Here is a 16,192-nt window from a genome sequence, read left to right on the forward strand (position 1 = left end):
TCAGTTAGCGATGAACTTCGGTGACCTTGCATGACCAGCCGGAGCCCTTTGACAGCAATGGAAGACTAATAGCAGAAAGTTAGCATTGTGATTCACGGCGAGCAAAGGACCCGGTAGAACAGAAATGAAAAGTCAGGGAAACTGAAATAAGGGCCTGGTACTGACCTGGCGCCCAAACACCAGCCAAGTTCATTGTCCTTAATCTTCTTGGCGATGCGAACCTCACGGTCAATAGGCATTTCGTATCCAGTATGAACCAGAGCCAACATGAAGTTGAGGTCCATGCAATGCTCGGGGCGGTCACGGAGTTCATCCATAGCACCTGGGACCGATGAGAATACACCCCAGGCATCACTTCCTGAGCACACAGTGTTTGTCAAGTCGTGCATTTCGCGAATCGTGAACGACTCTGGCATGCCCAACGGTTGTGTACGGTCGAAAAAGTACGACAGAAAGTACACAGCCTCCTTTGCAAAAGTTTTGCCAATGGGGGGCTGGTGGACACCGTTGAAGGAGCACGGTTGAAGTCCACACTCGGCATCCTTGCGTAGGATACGTTCGGCAAGGTTGCGACATTGTGCAGGCGCAGCCTTTATGGGGCCGGTCATGTTCAACTCAGCTACCTCGCCCAGTGGGTGTCCTTCACCCAGCTTGATCTTGACAGTCTTCTCCATGCCCACAGAGAAACACGGGTTAACGACAGTACCCTTTACCCAAGCAGCGGCAGAGGCATCTTTGTTCGCTTCTTGGAGGTCGTCCACAAGTGCCTTGTAAATGGCGTCCCGTGCACTCATCAAACCGTAGCCTAGGTGCGAGTGTTGATAGAGGGTGAAATGACGGCCGCCAAAGTCCAAATCATATTTGTGGTCGCCCTCAGCCATCTTCGTAGGGATACCGCCTTGTGTTAGGCCGTTGTAATTGGGCTCAAACACAATTTGGGTGGAACCACCACCCAAGTCAAAAACGGCAGCCGTCTCTTCATGTTCCGGCATACCGATATTCCCGAGAAGGTAGTTAGTCGTGATCCACGCATAAACACCTTCGTCAGATCCATCCATGATGGCAACGCCACCTTCCTCATCGGACTGAACAGGGAATGGGTAGTTTTGCTCCAGGTGGAGACGAACGGCGTCCAGTATACGTTGGCTCTTTTCGGGGCCCAAAAGACGCAGGCCGGCGGTGGCCTTGACGGCAATTGGAGTGCAGGCCTTGAGTTTGTCAGGTACCTCTCGCATGGCTTCTTCTAGGAGCGGATCTAGGCTATGGGCCGCTCTTTCTGGGTCATCAGCGTAGGCACTGAGTCCACTGCTGCGGCCTTCAATTTTCTTCGTCTGCTTGAAAACCTCGCTCTCAAGTTCGGGCGTGGCACCGCAATTGTTGAATTTGTAGACATGGATACGGGAGCCCGTGCTCCCGGCGTCGATCATCAGAACGTATTGGACGATGGGTTTGTCGCGCGAGCTGGAACGGGTACAGCGGTCGGTACCATATGATGCGTCAACGGGGACCTGGCCATCACGAGAAGAGGACGAAACTGACGCTTATTAGCCAGATATAAGTAAACACACGAGCAGCGCAGGATACGTTGCAGGAGACAACTTACCTCCACGATATAGATCGACGCCTTGGGGCGAGAAGTAGTAGAACAGGAAGAGTACGGTGGACAAGACGGCAACAGCCTTAATCCACCGCGTTTGTTTGGCTTGCGCCATCCAGGCAGTAGTGTGCTCCAGCGTGGATAGTTGATGCGGATGAGTCCCGTAGCGAGCGGGTTTCTCGTACGGATCGTGGGCTCGTTTGTTGGTCGGCAGCGAAACGGACGTTCGGCGCATGTCACCAAGGCGCGAGAGCCGGCCAAAAAGAAGGCGGTAGGAAGGTGGATAACAAGCACGACGGACGTGGGGGAAGATGGAAAACGAGTGAAAGGAAGAAAGTACAAAGTGTGATGCGGGAGATGAAAGGAGGGACAGAGATGAGAGTTGGCGATGCTGGGAAAGGAAAAAAATACAGCAGTACAAAATTGCTAACAACAGAATGCGAAAGTCACTGTGCTGTGGGGAAAGAACGAAGGAACAACTCTCCCAGGGATAGAGGGAAACCTAGAACCGAATAGGGGCAATGCTGAGTACATGTCAATGTTACGCTGGGCGTGGCGTGTATTAGCTCCGCTGGGCCCCCCAGTAGGCGGCTTTGCGCTGTACTTTCAGACAGCCAATCACAGCGCCTTACATGTGGAGTAATATCTGGAAAGTAAAGCTGTTCGGAGTATGTAATCCGCCCCACAGCTAAGTATTCCATGGCAATAGAGAGAGATTAGGTTTCCCCAACAGTATGCTGGCATTGACAGAGTGTGATCTATCACATGACAAAATTTATCCGCTCTTTACTTGAGCGGTAATAATACCTGATCGCAGCACACGCGTACCGTGCCAGAAAGAAAACGCGACGCAAATCCGCACCAGTGCTAGTCTCCGGCTTTTCACTTTTACACTTCGCCATCGAACCGCAAACTGCTCACCCACCAGGACACTTTGATCTCATGGCAGTTCAATCAGGTTGACAGCACATCCTTGAGCAATTGGATATGGTTTTTGGGCCCGCAGCTGGTTTACGCTGGCCAACTTCACATTGAGATCACGAATATGCCTCCAGGTATGTTTTCGCAACTCCCTGTGCTATCCTCGATATTCCCTCCCTTGCCCTTCTTCGCTGTCTTCACTTGCCTTTGGGCTCTCCATATTTCGGCATAGGAGGTTGAATCTGCAACGGTGGCATGGGCCCCGAGCTTCGCGTGCGTATGCGAACGGGATATTTTCTAACTTGGTCTACAGCCTTGAGTGACGACGAAATGTCCGACGGAAGCGGCGTCGGTGCCGTTACCACGCCGCCTCCATCGAAACGGGGAAGAAAGACTGGCGCATATGCTGACGCCGCTGAAGAAGAGGACGAGGACAGCATTAACTCGTCCGGCAACAACAAGCCGAATAAACGCGACGGTGGACGTGCCAAGGGTGTCTCACAAACCAACGGTTCAGCCTTGCCCGCGAGTAGGAAGAAGGAAGTAGATTCTAAGGATCAGAATGAGAAGGGCACTAGTGGTGACGACGACGATGTCGACGAAGACGAAGACGACGAAGATGGGGACGAGTATGTTGGCTCCTTCGCGATACATTTAAGCTGCCACTGACCTCCCTCAATGTTTTTTTTTTTTTGATTATTAACTTACAGCTACTGACATACTTACCACACAGATACGAAGTTCAACAAATCATCGACCATATGCTGGACGTGAGTATATATACAAAAGCCTCTTCGCGAGTGCGCAATATGCACTGACCACGGTCGCGTATGACAAAAAAGAGATACAGCTAACCAGTCCACGCATAGGAGAACGAAGAACCCCGTTTTCGTGTCGTCTGGAAAGGATATGAGAGCCCCAGCGATCACACGTGGGAGCCAGAAGATAACTTGGCGTACGTACAAGGTTATCCGCTACCTGTACCCCTTGATGATCATCTTGCAACTAACACTCTCGTGGGTGGCTACGACCAGGGAAAATGCGTCTGAAATCCTAAGTGAATATATTACGAAAATCGGCGGCCGACCAAAACTATTTGAGAAGCCTTCTAAGGGCAAGAAACGCGGACGGCAGCCCGCGAGCGCAAGTCCCACGACCGCTTCGAAACGGCCCAAAAAGAGCGAAGACCACCCAGCAGATCGTGAATCGCCTGCAGAAGTACAAAAGGTGTTCAAACCTCCAGCAGGTAGTTGGGAGGATGAGGTAGTGGACGTGGAGATGTTCCGGGGAGACGACGGCGAGCTGCGCGTGTTCTTGACATGGCGGAACGGTAGTAAATCGCAACACGCAGCACAGCACGCTTACGTGAGATGCCCGCAGAGAGTAAGACGAGCTTATAGCTCATGACGCCTTCCCCCGTACAAGCAACCCGGCCTGCTAACAATTGTGCTCTCCAGATCCTTCGTTTCTACGAATCGCGTATCAGCTTCAAGACACCAACGGAATGAAGCGCAGACGGAGAATTTGGAGGAAGAGGCATGGCAGGTATTCGGCTCTTGAGGTAGCCAGCGCGATGGGCGTTAATCGTCCTTAGTGAAAGTATATTTTATCGCCATTTGTTTGTCTTTGTTAATTCTATGTATGTCTACAACGCTTATGGGAGTACGGTAGCTGCATACGTAGGACGTTCACGGGCGTGGCGTGCCTCCGCCCTAGACGTGTGTGCTTCTCTTTGGCTCGGGCCACTCTTCAATCAAAGCTTCTCTCCGATGCAGGTTACCACGTTTGTTTGAACTGAGGAGGCGTCATTTCGAGCCTTTGATGTGGTCTCCACGGTGAATACACACATCGGAGAATGCTTATACCCGTAGTGACAACGTGTATGCGGCATATCATGCTATGCCTATCACAGGAAGGCTCAGACGGATGCCATGCTTGGATAGCTGGGAGAGTTGGGCGTGGACATAAGGCACCTAGCAGACCCAATGGGAGAGAAATACGAGGACTAATTGTCAGGTGGCTGGGCAGTTGTCCCGCTGGACGCACCAACGTCTCACGGTAGCAATAGACGAGCTCCAGGCAACACAAGGTTAAAAAGTGCATACGAAGACCTAGCGAGTTTTACAAACTAATCACAATCGCCACAACAAAGGGTGAAAACTAATCGTCCAAACGAAATACTACCTCGACATTTGATTTCCGTCCGACGTCCACATGTACGACGTACTAACATGGAGTAATATGTCGTGTGGTGTACACACAGTTATGGGCCATCATCTGTGCTAGGATAAGATACCAAAAAGTGCCCCACACCAGTAATGGGGTAGCGTTGTCAGCAGCCTATTGGTGTAGTGCAACATGGCGAAAATTGGTTTCCAGCGGACACTTATCACTTTTTTTCTCCCAGCCTTGCCGTTTATTGACTTTCTCTAAAATGGGTGGCGGGGCAACCAGCAATACTGCCTATTTGAGGACGCACCCAGTCGTTGTGCACTTTAAACGTTTTGTCAGTGTTTTCTGGTTTTTCTTCTTTCTTTGCCATTTTCTCCCTGCAAGTCGTTTACATACAGTAGTCACTCATCCATTATTTTATCGACAACAACCTTTTTGGCCAGTTTTGGACCTCTCGCACCTCTTTTTAACACAGCATCACTTCACGCCAAATCTCGCCGTCACATTGTCGCGAGATACAGAATCATTTTGGGGTTCTGCCGCGTACCAGGAATAGACATCGCGAGACCATTTGCAAACGAGCCAGAGAATTCCGTTGCCTCTCAGTCCACAGAAACTATTTGTGAGTCTCGGCTGTTTTCCTTACCGCATTCCAACACCGAGACATCGCCACACAACTACGTCCTAACAGTCCCTGCCGCAGAGTGTCGAATCCGTGCCGCATTCCTCTCTTATAGCAACTACTACTTGGCTTCCTCACCACTCCAGTTCAACCGCCGCTATGAAGGAAAACGACGTCATTGCCCTCATCATTATTCTTCTCTTCGTGTTTCTTGCAGCTATTGCATTCGGTATTTATCGCCTCGTGGTTATTGCCAGGCGTAGCGTCAGCATCACGAGCAGCACGGGTAGTGGGAGCTCAGGGTCATGATGTACCCATCGTCTTTACAGTCGCTCTCATAGCCATGAGATGACTAGCCGACTACAGTACGGTATCTTCGAGCAACACCATGCAACTAAAGTTCTTGGTTGGTCAACTTGTCTGCAACATATTGCTCCTTCGGCAACACTTCAGCGAGACATCACCTGTTCTCAACTGCAGACTCGTCGTCGTCTTCCTCATTCTAGGACTACGCAGAGTATTTTCGCCTATTCTAGCGTGTGAGCATATGAGAGATGAAGTTGCAAGCGCGTTCAAACACGCTTTTTCGCATTTTTGCATTTTCAAATTTTGCTGTTTTATTTTTCCTTTTTTCACGTTCGTCGCATCCTTGACACGTATTATGAGAAACAATAGTTGATATTTTCTCTCGTCCTTTTCCGGCTTGTCTTGGAAAGGGGGGAACGGCGTTATCTTTCGGAGGGCATTGCGGTACCGTACTTCTGATCTCTGGTTTGAATTCTGGGTATCTGCTTTGTGACAGTGGGGGGTTTCACTTTCAGTGGCATGATTATTCCTGTTGTTTGTTTTTTGTATGTAACATGACTCCTCCCAGCGACCATATTTTTTGGCAGATAGACACGATAATAAGGCGGTCGAGGCTTTTGCAATTCTCCTCAACAACAACCCCCACCTCCTCCTCTAGTATTTTTGATTTGTGAATCCTCCCGAGCCACCATGCTACGTGTTGCCAAACTGGTACGGCGGCGGACCCTAATATGTATATGAGTAAATCGTAGGTTAGCATCCATTGTCATGCTAGCAGGCCCATCGGAATTACAAGTTTTACTTGACAACCACCAGCCAAGGTAAGACGATGGTTAATCTCGTCTCCAGGAGATTGTTTGGAGGCCAGTATTTCTTATTGTCAACTTCGAGGCGACGACCCGCCTTCACATTGCAAAATGCATTCTACGTCTCCAGTCCGAGAACAGTAGAGAGGCAATATTCTTGAGAGACCAGAATTATGGTCTGAAGAAGGCTCAACGACTTTCGCCTAGCCATACCCTGGCTCCTGTCCCGGCTTTAGGCACTGGCGGCCATAAAACCTCCTTCATTTAACATATGTATTCGTTACACAGAATCACCAGCCAGATAGCGAGCGCTTTGATTAACAACACAGAAGCAAATGCACAGGACTAAAGTACTGGAGTGATTTTCAGAATGCAAAGTTTTCCCAGACCATATCCTCATTCGGCAACCATCTCTGTATGTCTGCAAGCATCTTTGGCCCCGTGCAAATGTATAACCTCCTTCGGACCATTTTTTGATCCCCACCTTGGCTAGAAATGATGTCAACTTTCTGTATGCGGCGCCCTGTAATAACAACGGCTCCCATCTCTTCCAATCCCTTAAAAGCTGCCTTTGGCTCTCCAGACACAGATGCATCTGTCGCAAATATAGTTGTACGCTTTGCCAATCCGCTTATCCGATCAAAACTGTCCGCAGCCACAGAAAGATCACTGGTGCGCAGACTCCACAATACCCGCAGTTGTACACCCGCACCAAGCCCCTGACCCGACAAAAGACTAGGAGCCTGCGCTAGTATGGGAGTGATTCCTATACCAGAAGCGATGAAAATAGCCTCCTGAGACTCTGCCTTCTCGGCCATATGTCGAGGTGAGGTGATGTGAAAATTTCTATCGCCACCAAAAGCAAGTACAGGAGTTTCCAAAGGAACACGAAGATCGCGGCGCCATAAAAGTTTGGTGACTGGACCATGGCGACGCAAGGTTAGCTCGATCGAAACGACAGGCGACGATTTTTTCAACGGGCCATTGGTATGTGGCGATGGCGGCGACGGAGGTGGGCTGGAAATCGTGAATGTGCGTACAAAATCGTCATTGAGAGACTGCGGGTCGTCGTCGCGCATATGTGACCAACCAAGGTCAAGCTCGGTGCAAAAATCGAGTGTGATGTACTGACCAGCCTGCCACAGTAGCTGGGTAGCATTGGTTTTAGAAGTCGCTTTGAGAATAAAAGTAAACCGAGCAATAGACGGTGAAAGCACTTGACGGCCCGAAATGATGGCCATGGCAATAGGCTCCTTCTTTTCAACAGTTCCGTGTTCATCTGCAACAAGAGCTTTACACAGGAGGGGTTGAACAGGGGGGTTGTAAGGAGAGAAGTCGATGGTTTCGCCACGGAAGGGAAGGCCGTCTGCGACAAATATGGTTCGTTCTACCTCAATACGGACTGCCAACTTCGTATGTGGTAGGTATGCTCTCGCCTCTGGGCCAACGAGGATTTTTGTTTGGCCCGTGAGATAAACCACATTCCCGGTATCAAAGTCTGGAATGACTAGGCCGACGAGTGGGTTAACCTTCAAGTTGCCCAGTGTCTGGTAAAGGCGGTTGCCGGAAAACTCGGGGTAGACAAGAGTCAGAGCGGTGTGGTTTGGGGATTGGCCACCCTCATCAGCTACTCGCAGAAACCCCGGTGATCCGCCACGGTGATTCGTGTCCATGGTTTTCCCGTCAGTAGACGAGAGAAAAAACAAGTCGGCACCTTCGATGAGTTCAAAACCGGCTCGGGGAAGTGGCCCAGGTGACCTGTCCGAGTCATAGACTAGCTGGGGACGTGGTTTGTGATCCATGATTCTCTTTTGGTTTAGGTACTTTGGACAGTTGCCAAGGACCTCCCGCACGAGAAGGGATAGCTGCATCTTACCGATACGGCCAAGGTGTGGCCCTTCCTCTCCCACTGGTCCATCCGGTCTCATGGACACTGCACCGGCAATCATCCTTCCGGCAAGTTTCACTCGATCCCGAGTAATGAGGTTAATGCTTAAGCCTGCCATTATAGGCCCGTATTCGGGGCCAGGACGTTGCAATTCCCCGTTGCCCTTGGCCCCTCCGTTATCTTCGTCGCCACCAAACAGAGCATCGACAACAGGATCATAGTCCAGATCCACGATGCTCTGCACACCTAACACACCAGGTGCGACAGCTTGTGCAAACTGCGGGCTTCCACCCAGAACGGTTGTCCAAGGACGACCCTTGCGGTCTAAAGCGCCAAATGCAGCGAGGGGAGACACAGCGATGCGATATGCGTGTGCCTGGGACAGTCCGGTGGATGTCGGGTTCGGTCTGTTGTAGTGTGGTCCGTTGAGGAGACGTTGCATAGCAATCTCGCCTTCATGCCATTGGATGGAGTGCTCTTGGATTGTAGCCATGTTGATTGATTTGCATCAGACGAAGGAGGTGAGCCAGGCTTAAAAGCGAATTGGGCTGTGCTATAAAAAGGAATCTGTCAGTGCGATTGTAGATACCAGTCGTGATAAGTAAAGGTATCTTGATCTTGCTTGCCCGTCATCAGAGCAGGGCTGCCACGGCGTACTTTATATAAAAAGACCGGAAAACAAGACGGCAAAAAAAAGTGTATTTTCAGTGTCGTGTAAAAACAGTGGGGGAATTGCGCCCTTCCCAGTGGCGCCGACACGCTCGGGAAAGCCAACTGTTCAGAAGCGACTTTCGACAAAAGTTGCCTAAGTGGGAAATCACGATTCGGTGGCATGATGTCGCGCATCGGAGAGATGATGACATAATCACAGCGGAAGCCGCGAACCAGGCCGTTGTGAGGATTTGAAATTCTCGTAGGTGGACTGTAGTTTATTAGTTGATGCCATGTATAGAGTTGGCTGGGTACAATGTTTTGCGGTTATCTTTTGGCACCTCAGCAACGAATTTGCTTTAATAAAAGCTGACGTGTAAACGTTCTCATAGCTAGCCGAGCTAAGCTATCTACGATGCAGTCGTTGTAGGGGTTCCGGGTTTCGAGTCGATGTAAGCGTCTCACTATGGAATTACGTTAGATGGGAAGAGAGTCGAGTTACGAGGGGCGCATTTGAATGTCATTCAGATCAAGTCGTGGAAGTATGACAAGAACGTGCTGTTCTATGAAAAGTTCGAAGTACGACGACGGATAGGACTTGATGCAAAGACGTCGATAAGGGCGATATTCATGAGACTATCAGGGTCTCAAACGCGCAATATCATTTACATCACCAACTTTTAAACAGTTTCTCCCGAACTTTCTTTTTTCATACGACTCATTTCGTATGTATGTTGTAAAGCCCACTCTATGTCGTAAAACAACATTCGATACATCTTGTAGGCAAACCCTGAAGTCACGACATCCGGAGAGCACGGATTTCTTACGAGAAAGTGTAGTATTCTTAGTTTTCACAATGAGCGAAGTTTTTTTTTATAGTAGCGTTAAGGGAAACATTACAAAACAAATAATTATTTGATTCCTGAGAAGTAAATCAATGCGAGAAATAGCAAATAAGGAAAGACGAGAATAAAAGGGCTATTAGAAAGGAAGATAAGAAGTCCAGAAAGGGAGAGGGTCACTCAAAAAGGACCAGGGGCAGAAAGGGAGATAGGCGAGAACTGAGACAAGAACTTACTTAACGATTAAGATTTTGCCTTTAAGAACGATTCGCATATCGTTGAAATGATGTTTTGTATTTACATAGTACTGGCAGCACCGCGAAGTTAACTTACGTCACCAACCTTTTCATGTAATTTTCCACGACCAAGGACTACTACATCGCACTCCTAAGCCCCTCGTCGATCCAACCGACGTGTCAAGGTCGCCAGTTGTGCATAAAGCTGGTCTTATGTTGTACCCATACGCGAGCGGAAGCCCAATGTACCACTGACGCAAAGTAATAGTTGACAAGGAGAGGCACAACAATGCAAGGAGCACGAGGCTAACCAGGAGGTACGGAAAGGGTACTCGGCAACTTGAGTCACGGGCGTGTGATATTTTTGTGTGAAATTAACAGAAAGCCTGTGAGCTTCTGGCCTAAAATGACGTTACCCCGAGAGCGGTTTTTTCTTTGTCCGTAGTCAAAACAAATGTAGGAAGAACCAGGAGGCAAACTGGGAGGTAAGAACAAAGGCGAGAATACGTGTTATAGATGACACGTTTTTAAATAATGTGTCGGGCACATATTCGTATGAGGTAGAGTTGGGATACAGCAACATCGGTTTTCTTACGACTCAGAGCCGCGACCCTTACCTGACTTCGGACACGCGAGTTTATTAATTATTCGTCGAGAAGCCAAACATGCTGCTTTGGTGGCGGCCAAGCCACTAAACAAATAAGATTACAACCCCCGAAAGCTCCTGCACGAGGAAGGGGCCGGAACAATAAACAACGGGCGCGTGAACTGTTCAAATAGAGGAGTGTACGTAGACAACAAGAATTGTATGACGGCAATTACGAGTGAGGAGGATGTTTGCACGAGTTAAGTTTGTTTGCTGTAGGGCATTTGTGTCCGATGCTTTACCAGTCTCTTTCATCCCTAACGTATGGCTCGCCGGCCAATTCAAGGCTCCAAGTCGGTCGGTTCTCGACAGCGTATAAATGTAATGAGTGGATTGGATACTGGGGAATCATCTACACAAACAGAGCCAGTGCCTGGCACTCGAGCAACCCTTTGAGAAGCCGGCATATGAAGACTGTAGCTATAACTGCGTTTTTGGAAAGAAAGAGCTTCGTGAGTGATATGCCTTCAAGGGGAAAACTAAAATGAGAAGAGGTTTGACGATACCCATACTTCGTGCGGTGTATAAACTAGGCCGCCTCGAAATGGGAACTGCGAATATACACGACTACTACTAGCCGATTGTCTCTTTTATTGTGACGATTTATTTCGTACATATTATTCCGTCATGTTCCAGGTCTCGACATACGGAATACATTTTGCCCTACTCCAGCGGACCGTAAACGGCGGCTACAGCGGTGCGGTGATCTGCACTCCCATTCCACAGAGCTGGGCTGGCGAACGTGTGTATATATATTACACATTTACGGCATACGACGTCCGTCGGAAATGCGTTTCGTTAGGGTGTGAATTGTTATCTTGGGCTTGAAAAGCGTGCCTGCAAGCTCCATACGTCAGATGCAATTAATAATACCCCGTACTTTTAGCGTACTCCATACTCTGTACAATTTATATCTACTTATCTTGCCAGAACGCCGTTGCCGAAAATTCGTGCAACTTTGAGGTTGGATCGTCCTGAAATGCTACTTTTTGGAGACACTCGTAGATTCGCCGGACTCTCGCCTTCTCGAAGGGATAAATAATTTCTCTTTCGGGTCTAACTTACTATATCTTCATCCTAACAAAAGGGAATTACCACCTAGGCGATCAGCAGCTAAAAAAGAGGGTGTGAGGAGGGTTGAGTATTCCATGTGCCCTCTACACCGTGGAGACGTCAAGCAGAGCATCTTCATTAAGCACAGCCCGTAGCCGTATCGTAAGATTACCTTGCTCTGGGAGATGTAAGCGCACGTACTGTCAACGTCATAGGAATCCAACTCACTGATACGTCCCACGCCGAGCGTTTAACTGCAACTATACGGAGTAGGGGTGATTAATGCATTGTACTGCACAACCAACAGCGCAGAACTAGGCACTCGGACGCGTGGAGCGCGGTTTGCGCTTGCAGGAGGAAGGATAAATAGTGCTGCTTGCCGAATAAACAAAAACAATTATCAAAGGTTCCTTTGCCGAACCCCAACACAGACGTCGTGTGCTGTACACCATGTCGACCTTTGTCGGGGCCGGGAGTCTTTGCTGGGAGCGAAGGCAAGCGGACCTGTGCTTTGGAAATGAGTCATGAGATGCAATGAAAATCGTCCGTTGATATGGAGTATGCCTTAGTACCATCTGTATTAAAGAGGACGACGTACGGAGTAACAACATACTTTGAGTACTCAGTATGTTTTTTGTGTTTCGTTCCCCCAGGAAAAACCGCGCCCACTCGAGCCACTGTTTTTTATGCAAGGTGAACCCGCTGGGATTTGTGCTCCACTGTTGACCTCAAGTGCTGGATCGAGGCCTAGACGTGTTACCCACTCGCCCTTTCCTCGGTCCGCCTTGATCCATGATCACCGTACTCTGTACTCGAGAAACACACTTATCCGCTCGACATGTAAAGTACTGGTACTACTGTTACCGCCTTTCTCCACTTATGGCCAATGAGACACTTATTAGCGCTCGACTAATTCTGCGCGGCTGGTAAGAGGTAAGGTGCTTCGCCCCTGCCTGCTAATTCAACTCGCGGCGCCCCTGTCCACCAAAAGGACTACCGGGGATTTTGGTCGTCCGTTTCGTCCCATCCCGACTTGAGCTTGAATTTTGAATCGACAAAGGTCCCAGCAGACTGTCATGAGTCTCCTTTTGAAAGACGAGCGACCTTCCAACAAAACCTCGCGCTTTGCGTCTTCCGCCAACCACGGCCTAGCACACTCATTGCAACCCCAACGCATGCCAGTGTAAGTACAGCAGTCCCAACCAGCGAGAGATCCAATACACAGTGCCGGACCCAAATGCTAATTCGCATCGAAATACGTTGTGCGTGCCTCTCAAGACCGAGAACGAAGCAGGAGACGAAGTTGACAGCTACAGGCAAACGCCAGATGCGGAGCTGCAACTTGCCAACACGCCCCCAGACTTAGCAATCTAACGCACCTGCAGCCGACCAGAAATTAGACCTGCAGCAACCTGCAGACAGAATCTCTTAACCGACAGTCCCTTGTTATTTTCTCTGTCTCTCTCTCTCTCTCGCTCTGTGTTTTCGTTTCTTTTTTTTTTTTTTTTTTTTTTTTTTTTTGGGCAAGCTTCAATTTCCCCCTTGACCCCGGCGTCTTGTCGATCAGGAAAGGACGCAATGAAGCGCCCCTAAATAAAAATACATAACGGCTGGCTACCCTCTTCAGACCCCTCGTCGAAAGTATCAAGGTTGTGACAGCATTTTAGGGCAGCTGTCGGGAAAACGATGGCCGCAACGAAGAACGCATCACGAGAGGGACGTTAAGAACGGAATAAAAGCACACCATATGTTACTATATCCTTATCAGCTCTTTTACTTGGCAGTCCCATTTCTGTTTACTGTGCTGTCCGCAGACCGACAGGTGCAATACGCGGCGCATGCAACTCGGTTTCGTCGGACACAGCATATTGATACTACACCGGTGTGCACTCCATATTTCCTTGCTAGGAGGACGACATCCGCCACCGGTGGTCAGCTGGAACCAGTGAAGCCATGTCTGAGGTTTTTCTAAGAGCCAAGGCTGAGGACAACACTCCAAAGGCCATCAAGGACAAAAATTGTCCCTACTGTGGCCAGGCGTTCACGTCTTCGTCTCTCGGCCGTCATCTCGACCTGTACATCAAGGAGCGCAACCCTAAGAAACGGGACGGCATTCACAATGTCGATGAGATTCGCCGAATGCGTGGGGGTATTACACGGCGCCACCCGAAAGGATCCTCGAGACGCCGTAATACGACAACACCGGCTGAGACACCGTCTGCCATTCCGCACAGGGCCGATGTCTCGGGCGATGAGACTTCGAACGCACCATCACCAGCTGCTGGGAACGTCACAAACGCGTCCATGGGAACGTCGGCCGCTGACATCGCCTCCATGTTTCCATTAGGAGGCGTGCGCTGGGAGGCTACCGGCGTTATGAACGAGGTTTTGGTCACTTCCCCAGATGGAACCGGCGGTGCCAACGGCGGTCACGGTGGGGAAGTATCCGGGTCTATAGCCGACTCTAGCACCAGAGGCTTCGACCCTAATCGTCGTCCGATAGCCTCACGGGTCATGGGCAAGCAAACTGCCGAAGCTCAACTAGATTCGAAACAGAAGATGCAAGACGCCTTAGACGATGCGCGAGCCGCAGAACTCGCACTGAGAGAATTCACAAATGCTTGGCGGGCGGCAAAGTAAGCTTGATAATCCTTTAACCTCCTTTCCTCACCCAGTTTTCTGTTTATATTCCACGCGCACGAACCCATCCATGCTCTCACCCCTTTTGTCCGTTGCAGACAGCCGACTAAATGTTAGAAAGACAGCAAATCGAAATGGGGTCAATGCCTTTTGACTTTGATCCTCTGACCATGAACTTTCCGGCACTCACGCTGCAATGCCTCCGTGCTCAGCCCACTCTATTCGCCTCAACTCAGATTCCTACCCCCATGTCCTGGTCAACCACTCCGCCAGGAGAAAGCCAGTTCGAAGCATTGAAAAGCTTCTTCAGGGAAGAGTTTCGAAAATGGAGAGTCAAGTGTGCTGCCGCCACCACAGCACAATACGATGATTTGAAATACCCACCATCGCCACAATTCCGACACCTCGACCGGCGTGAAGCCGTCGAACGCGCTGAGAGGTCAGCTGATGCGCTCGAACAAGAGGCCAGCAAACACTTGGAAGTGGCATTTCGTTCATGGGAAGAACTCTCCAACGAACGGCAGAGCGAGCTCTGGACCCTGGAGCTGGCACGAGGTATCGCGAACAAACAGATTGAAGTTGACAAACTCAAAGAGGCTCAGAGTGGCCTTCGGCAAGAGGCATCAAGCCTCAAAATCCAAATAGAACAGCTTAACCGCCTGCAGCAACCGCGGGAGTTCAAGCTCGTGCCTCCCACTCATATACCGATGGACGAGAAAATTCTTTTCGAGTTGCAGGACGCGGCTGTCTCGCAGAGAAGCAGGGGCGTTGGCCTCAATATAAACGACCGCCATTCGGACCTGAGCACAATCGTCGCTACTGCTATTGGCCGCTGGAAAAAAGTTGTTGTGTCGACCCGAACTTCTGGCCCTGGAATGGGAGCGCAGCGGTCGCTAGGCTCGCCGACCACTACCATCTCAGTAGCTTCATCAGCCCTTGGTAATGCCAACCAGGTAGTCCTCGCGCCACCGGCAACAGCACCGAGTACCCCGTCACTTTGCTCACCTGTGCAGACACGAACAAATATCCACACTTTGTCGCAGCCATCTGCACGCAACCCAGAACCTTCTACAAAGCAATCAGCAGCTGGTGCACCTTCGTCGGCTCTAGGAAGGCATGTGGCAAAATCACACACCCGGACCCGACCCGAAGTCTTGTCCCCCAACCGTCCGGGCGCAGGAAATTGTGGCGTTGATGACCGGAGACAAAACGCAAGTTGCGGTCAACATGAAGCGGACGAGGACGACGGTGAAGAAGAAGACGAGGTTGAAGATGATGGCCACGAAGGTGAAGAGGGTAGTGATAATAGGAGAACTCCAAAGTCTACCAAACTGGCTGTGCAGGTCTCGACAACTCAAGCACCTGTCGATGCGTTAACCGACAAGAACAACGAAGTGGAAGAGCGCGATGATGAAAACGAAGGAGCAAGCGATAAGGATGCAGACGCCGAAATGGAAGACGGTGACGAGTTTGCCCACATGCATACACCAATATCAAGGGGAGTTTCAGCAAACGGAGAGGCGTCTACTACTCAGGCGCCGACGACGGTTAGTCAATTCAAAATCTCCACAGCGCGGACGGCGGCGCAACGCATTCCACGAACGACTGGTGTCAGCGGTGCCGGACTGATCAACGCCAGTCGGTCCATGCCCAACATTAATGTTCCGATCCACGGACATCACAAGGACCAGAACACAGCCGCAGACATGCTTTCGATGAACACGCTTGGTAGTGATGCTATGTATATGGACTGAACGAGACGCTTTTACACTTTTTTGGTTTTTCTTGATGCCTTACACCGGTCATTTTTTT

The 16,192-nt window shown here is 49.9% G+C and overlaps 4 protein-coding genes across 4 annotated transcripts; 3 read left to right on the forward strand and 1 right to left on the reverse strand.

The window, feature by feature from the left end:
- SPBR_07022 (guanosine-diphosphatase) lies at positions 1–1,712 on the reverse strand (the record flags this gene model as incomplete). The annotated part of the gene is made up of 3 exons (XM_040765277.1): positions 1–46; positions 166–1,534; positions 1,604–1,712. 3 exons carry the CDS (start codon positions 1,710–1,712, stop codon positions 1–3), a joined length of 1,524 nt encoding a protein of 507 aa, XP_040617144.1.
- A 1,136-nt stretch (positions 1,713–2,848) lies between these two features.
- Positions 2,849–4,026, forward strand: SPBR_07430 (chromo domain containing protein; the record flags this gene model as incomplete). Its single annotated transcript, XM_040765684.1, has 4 exons — positions 2,849–3,147; positions 3,252–3,288; positions 3,485–3,883; positions 3,976–4,026. 4 exons carry the CDS (start codon positions 2,849–2,851, stop codon positions 4,024–4,026), a joined length of 786 nt encoding a protein of 261 aa, XP_040617145.1.
- Positions 4,027–13,693: 9,667 nt separating this feature from the next.
- On the forward strand, positions 13,694–14,380 carry SPBR_07845 (uncharacterized protein; the record flags this gene model as incomplete). The annotated part of the gene is made up of 1 exon (XM_040766099.1): positions 13,694–14,380. One exon carries the CDS (start codon positions 13,694–13,696, stop codon positions 14,378–14,380), a length of 687 nt encoding a protein of 228 aa, XP_040617146.1.
- Positions 14,381–14,628: 248 nt separating this feature from the next.
- Positions 14,629–16,134, forward strand: SPBR_07171 (uncharacterized protein; the record flags this gene model as incomplete). The annotated part of the gene is made up of 1 exon (XM_040765425.1): positions 14,629–16,134. One exon carries the CDS (start codon positions 14,629–14,631, stop codon positions 16,132–16,134), a length of 1,506 nt encoding a protein of 501 aa, XP_040617147.1.
- Positions 16,135–16,192: the final 58 nt, after the last annotated feature.

The sequence above is a fragment of the Sporothrix brasiliensis genome (genome assembly GCF_000820605.1).
Source record: "Sporothrix brasiliensis 5110 chromosome Unknown Cont20, whole genome shotgun sequence".
Classification (NCBI taxonomy): domain Eukaryota; kingdom Fungi; phylum Ascomycota; class Sordariomycetes; order Ophiostomatales; family Ophiostomataceae; genus Sporothrix; species Sporothrix brasiliensis.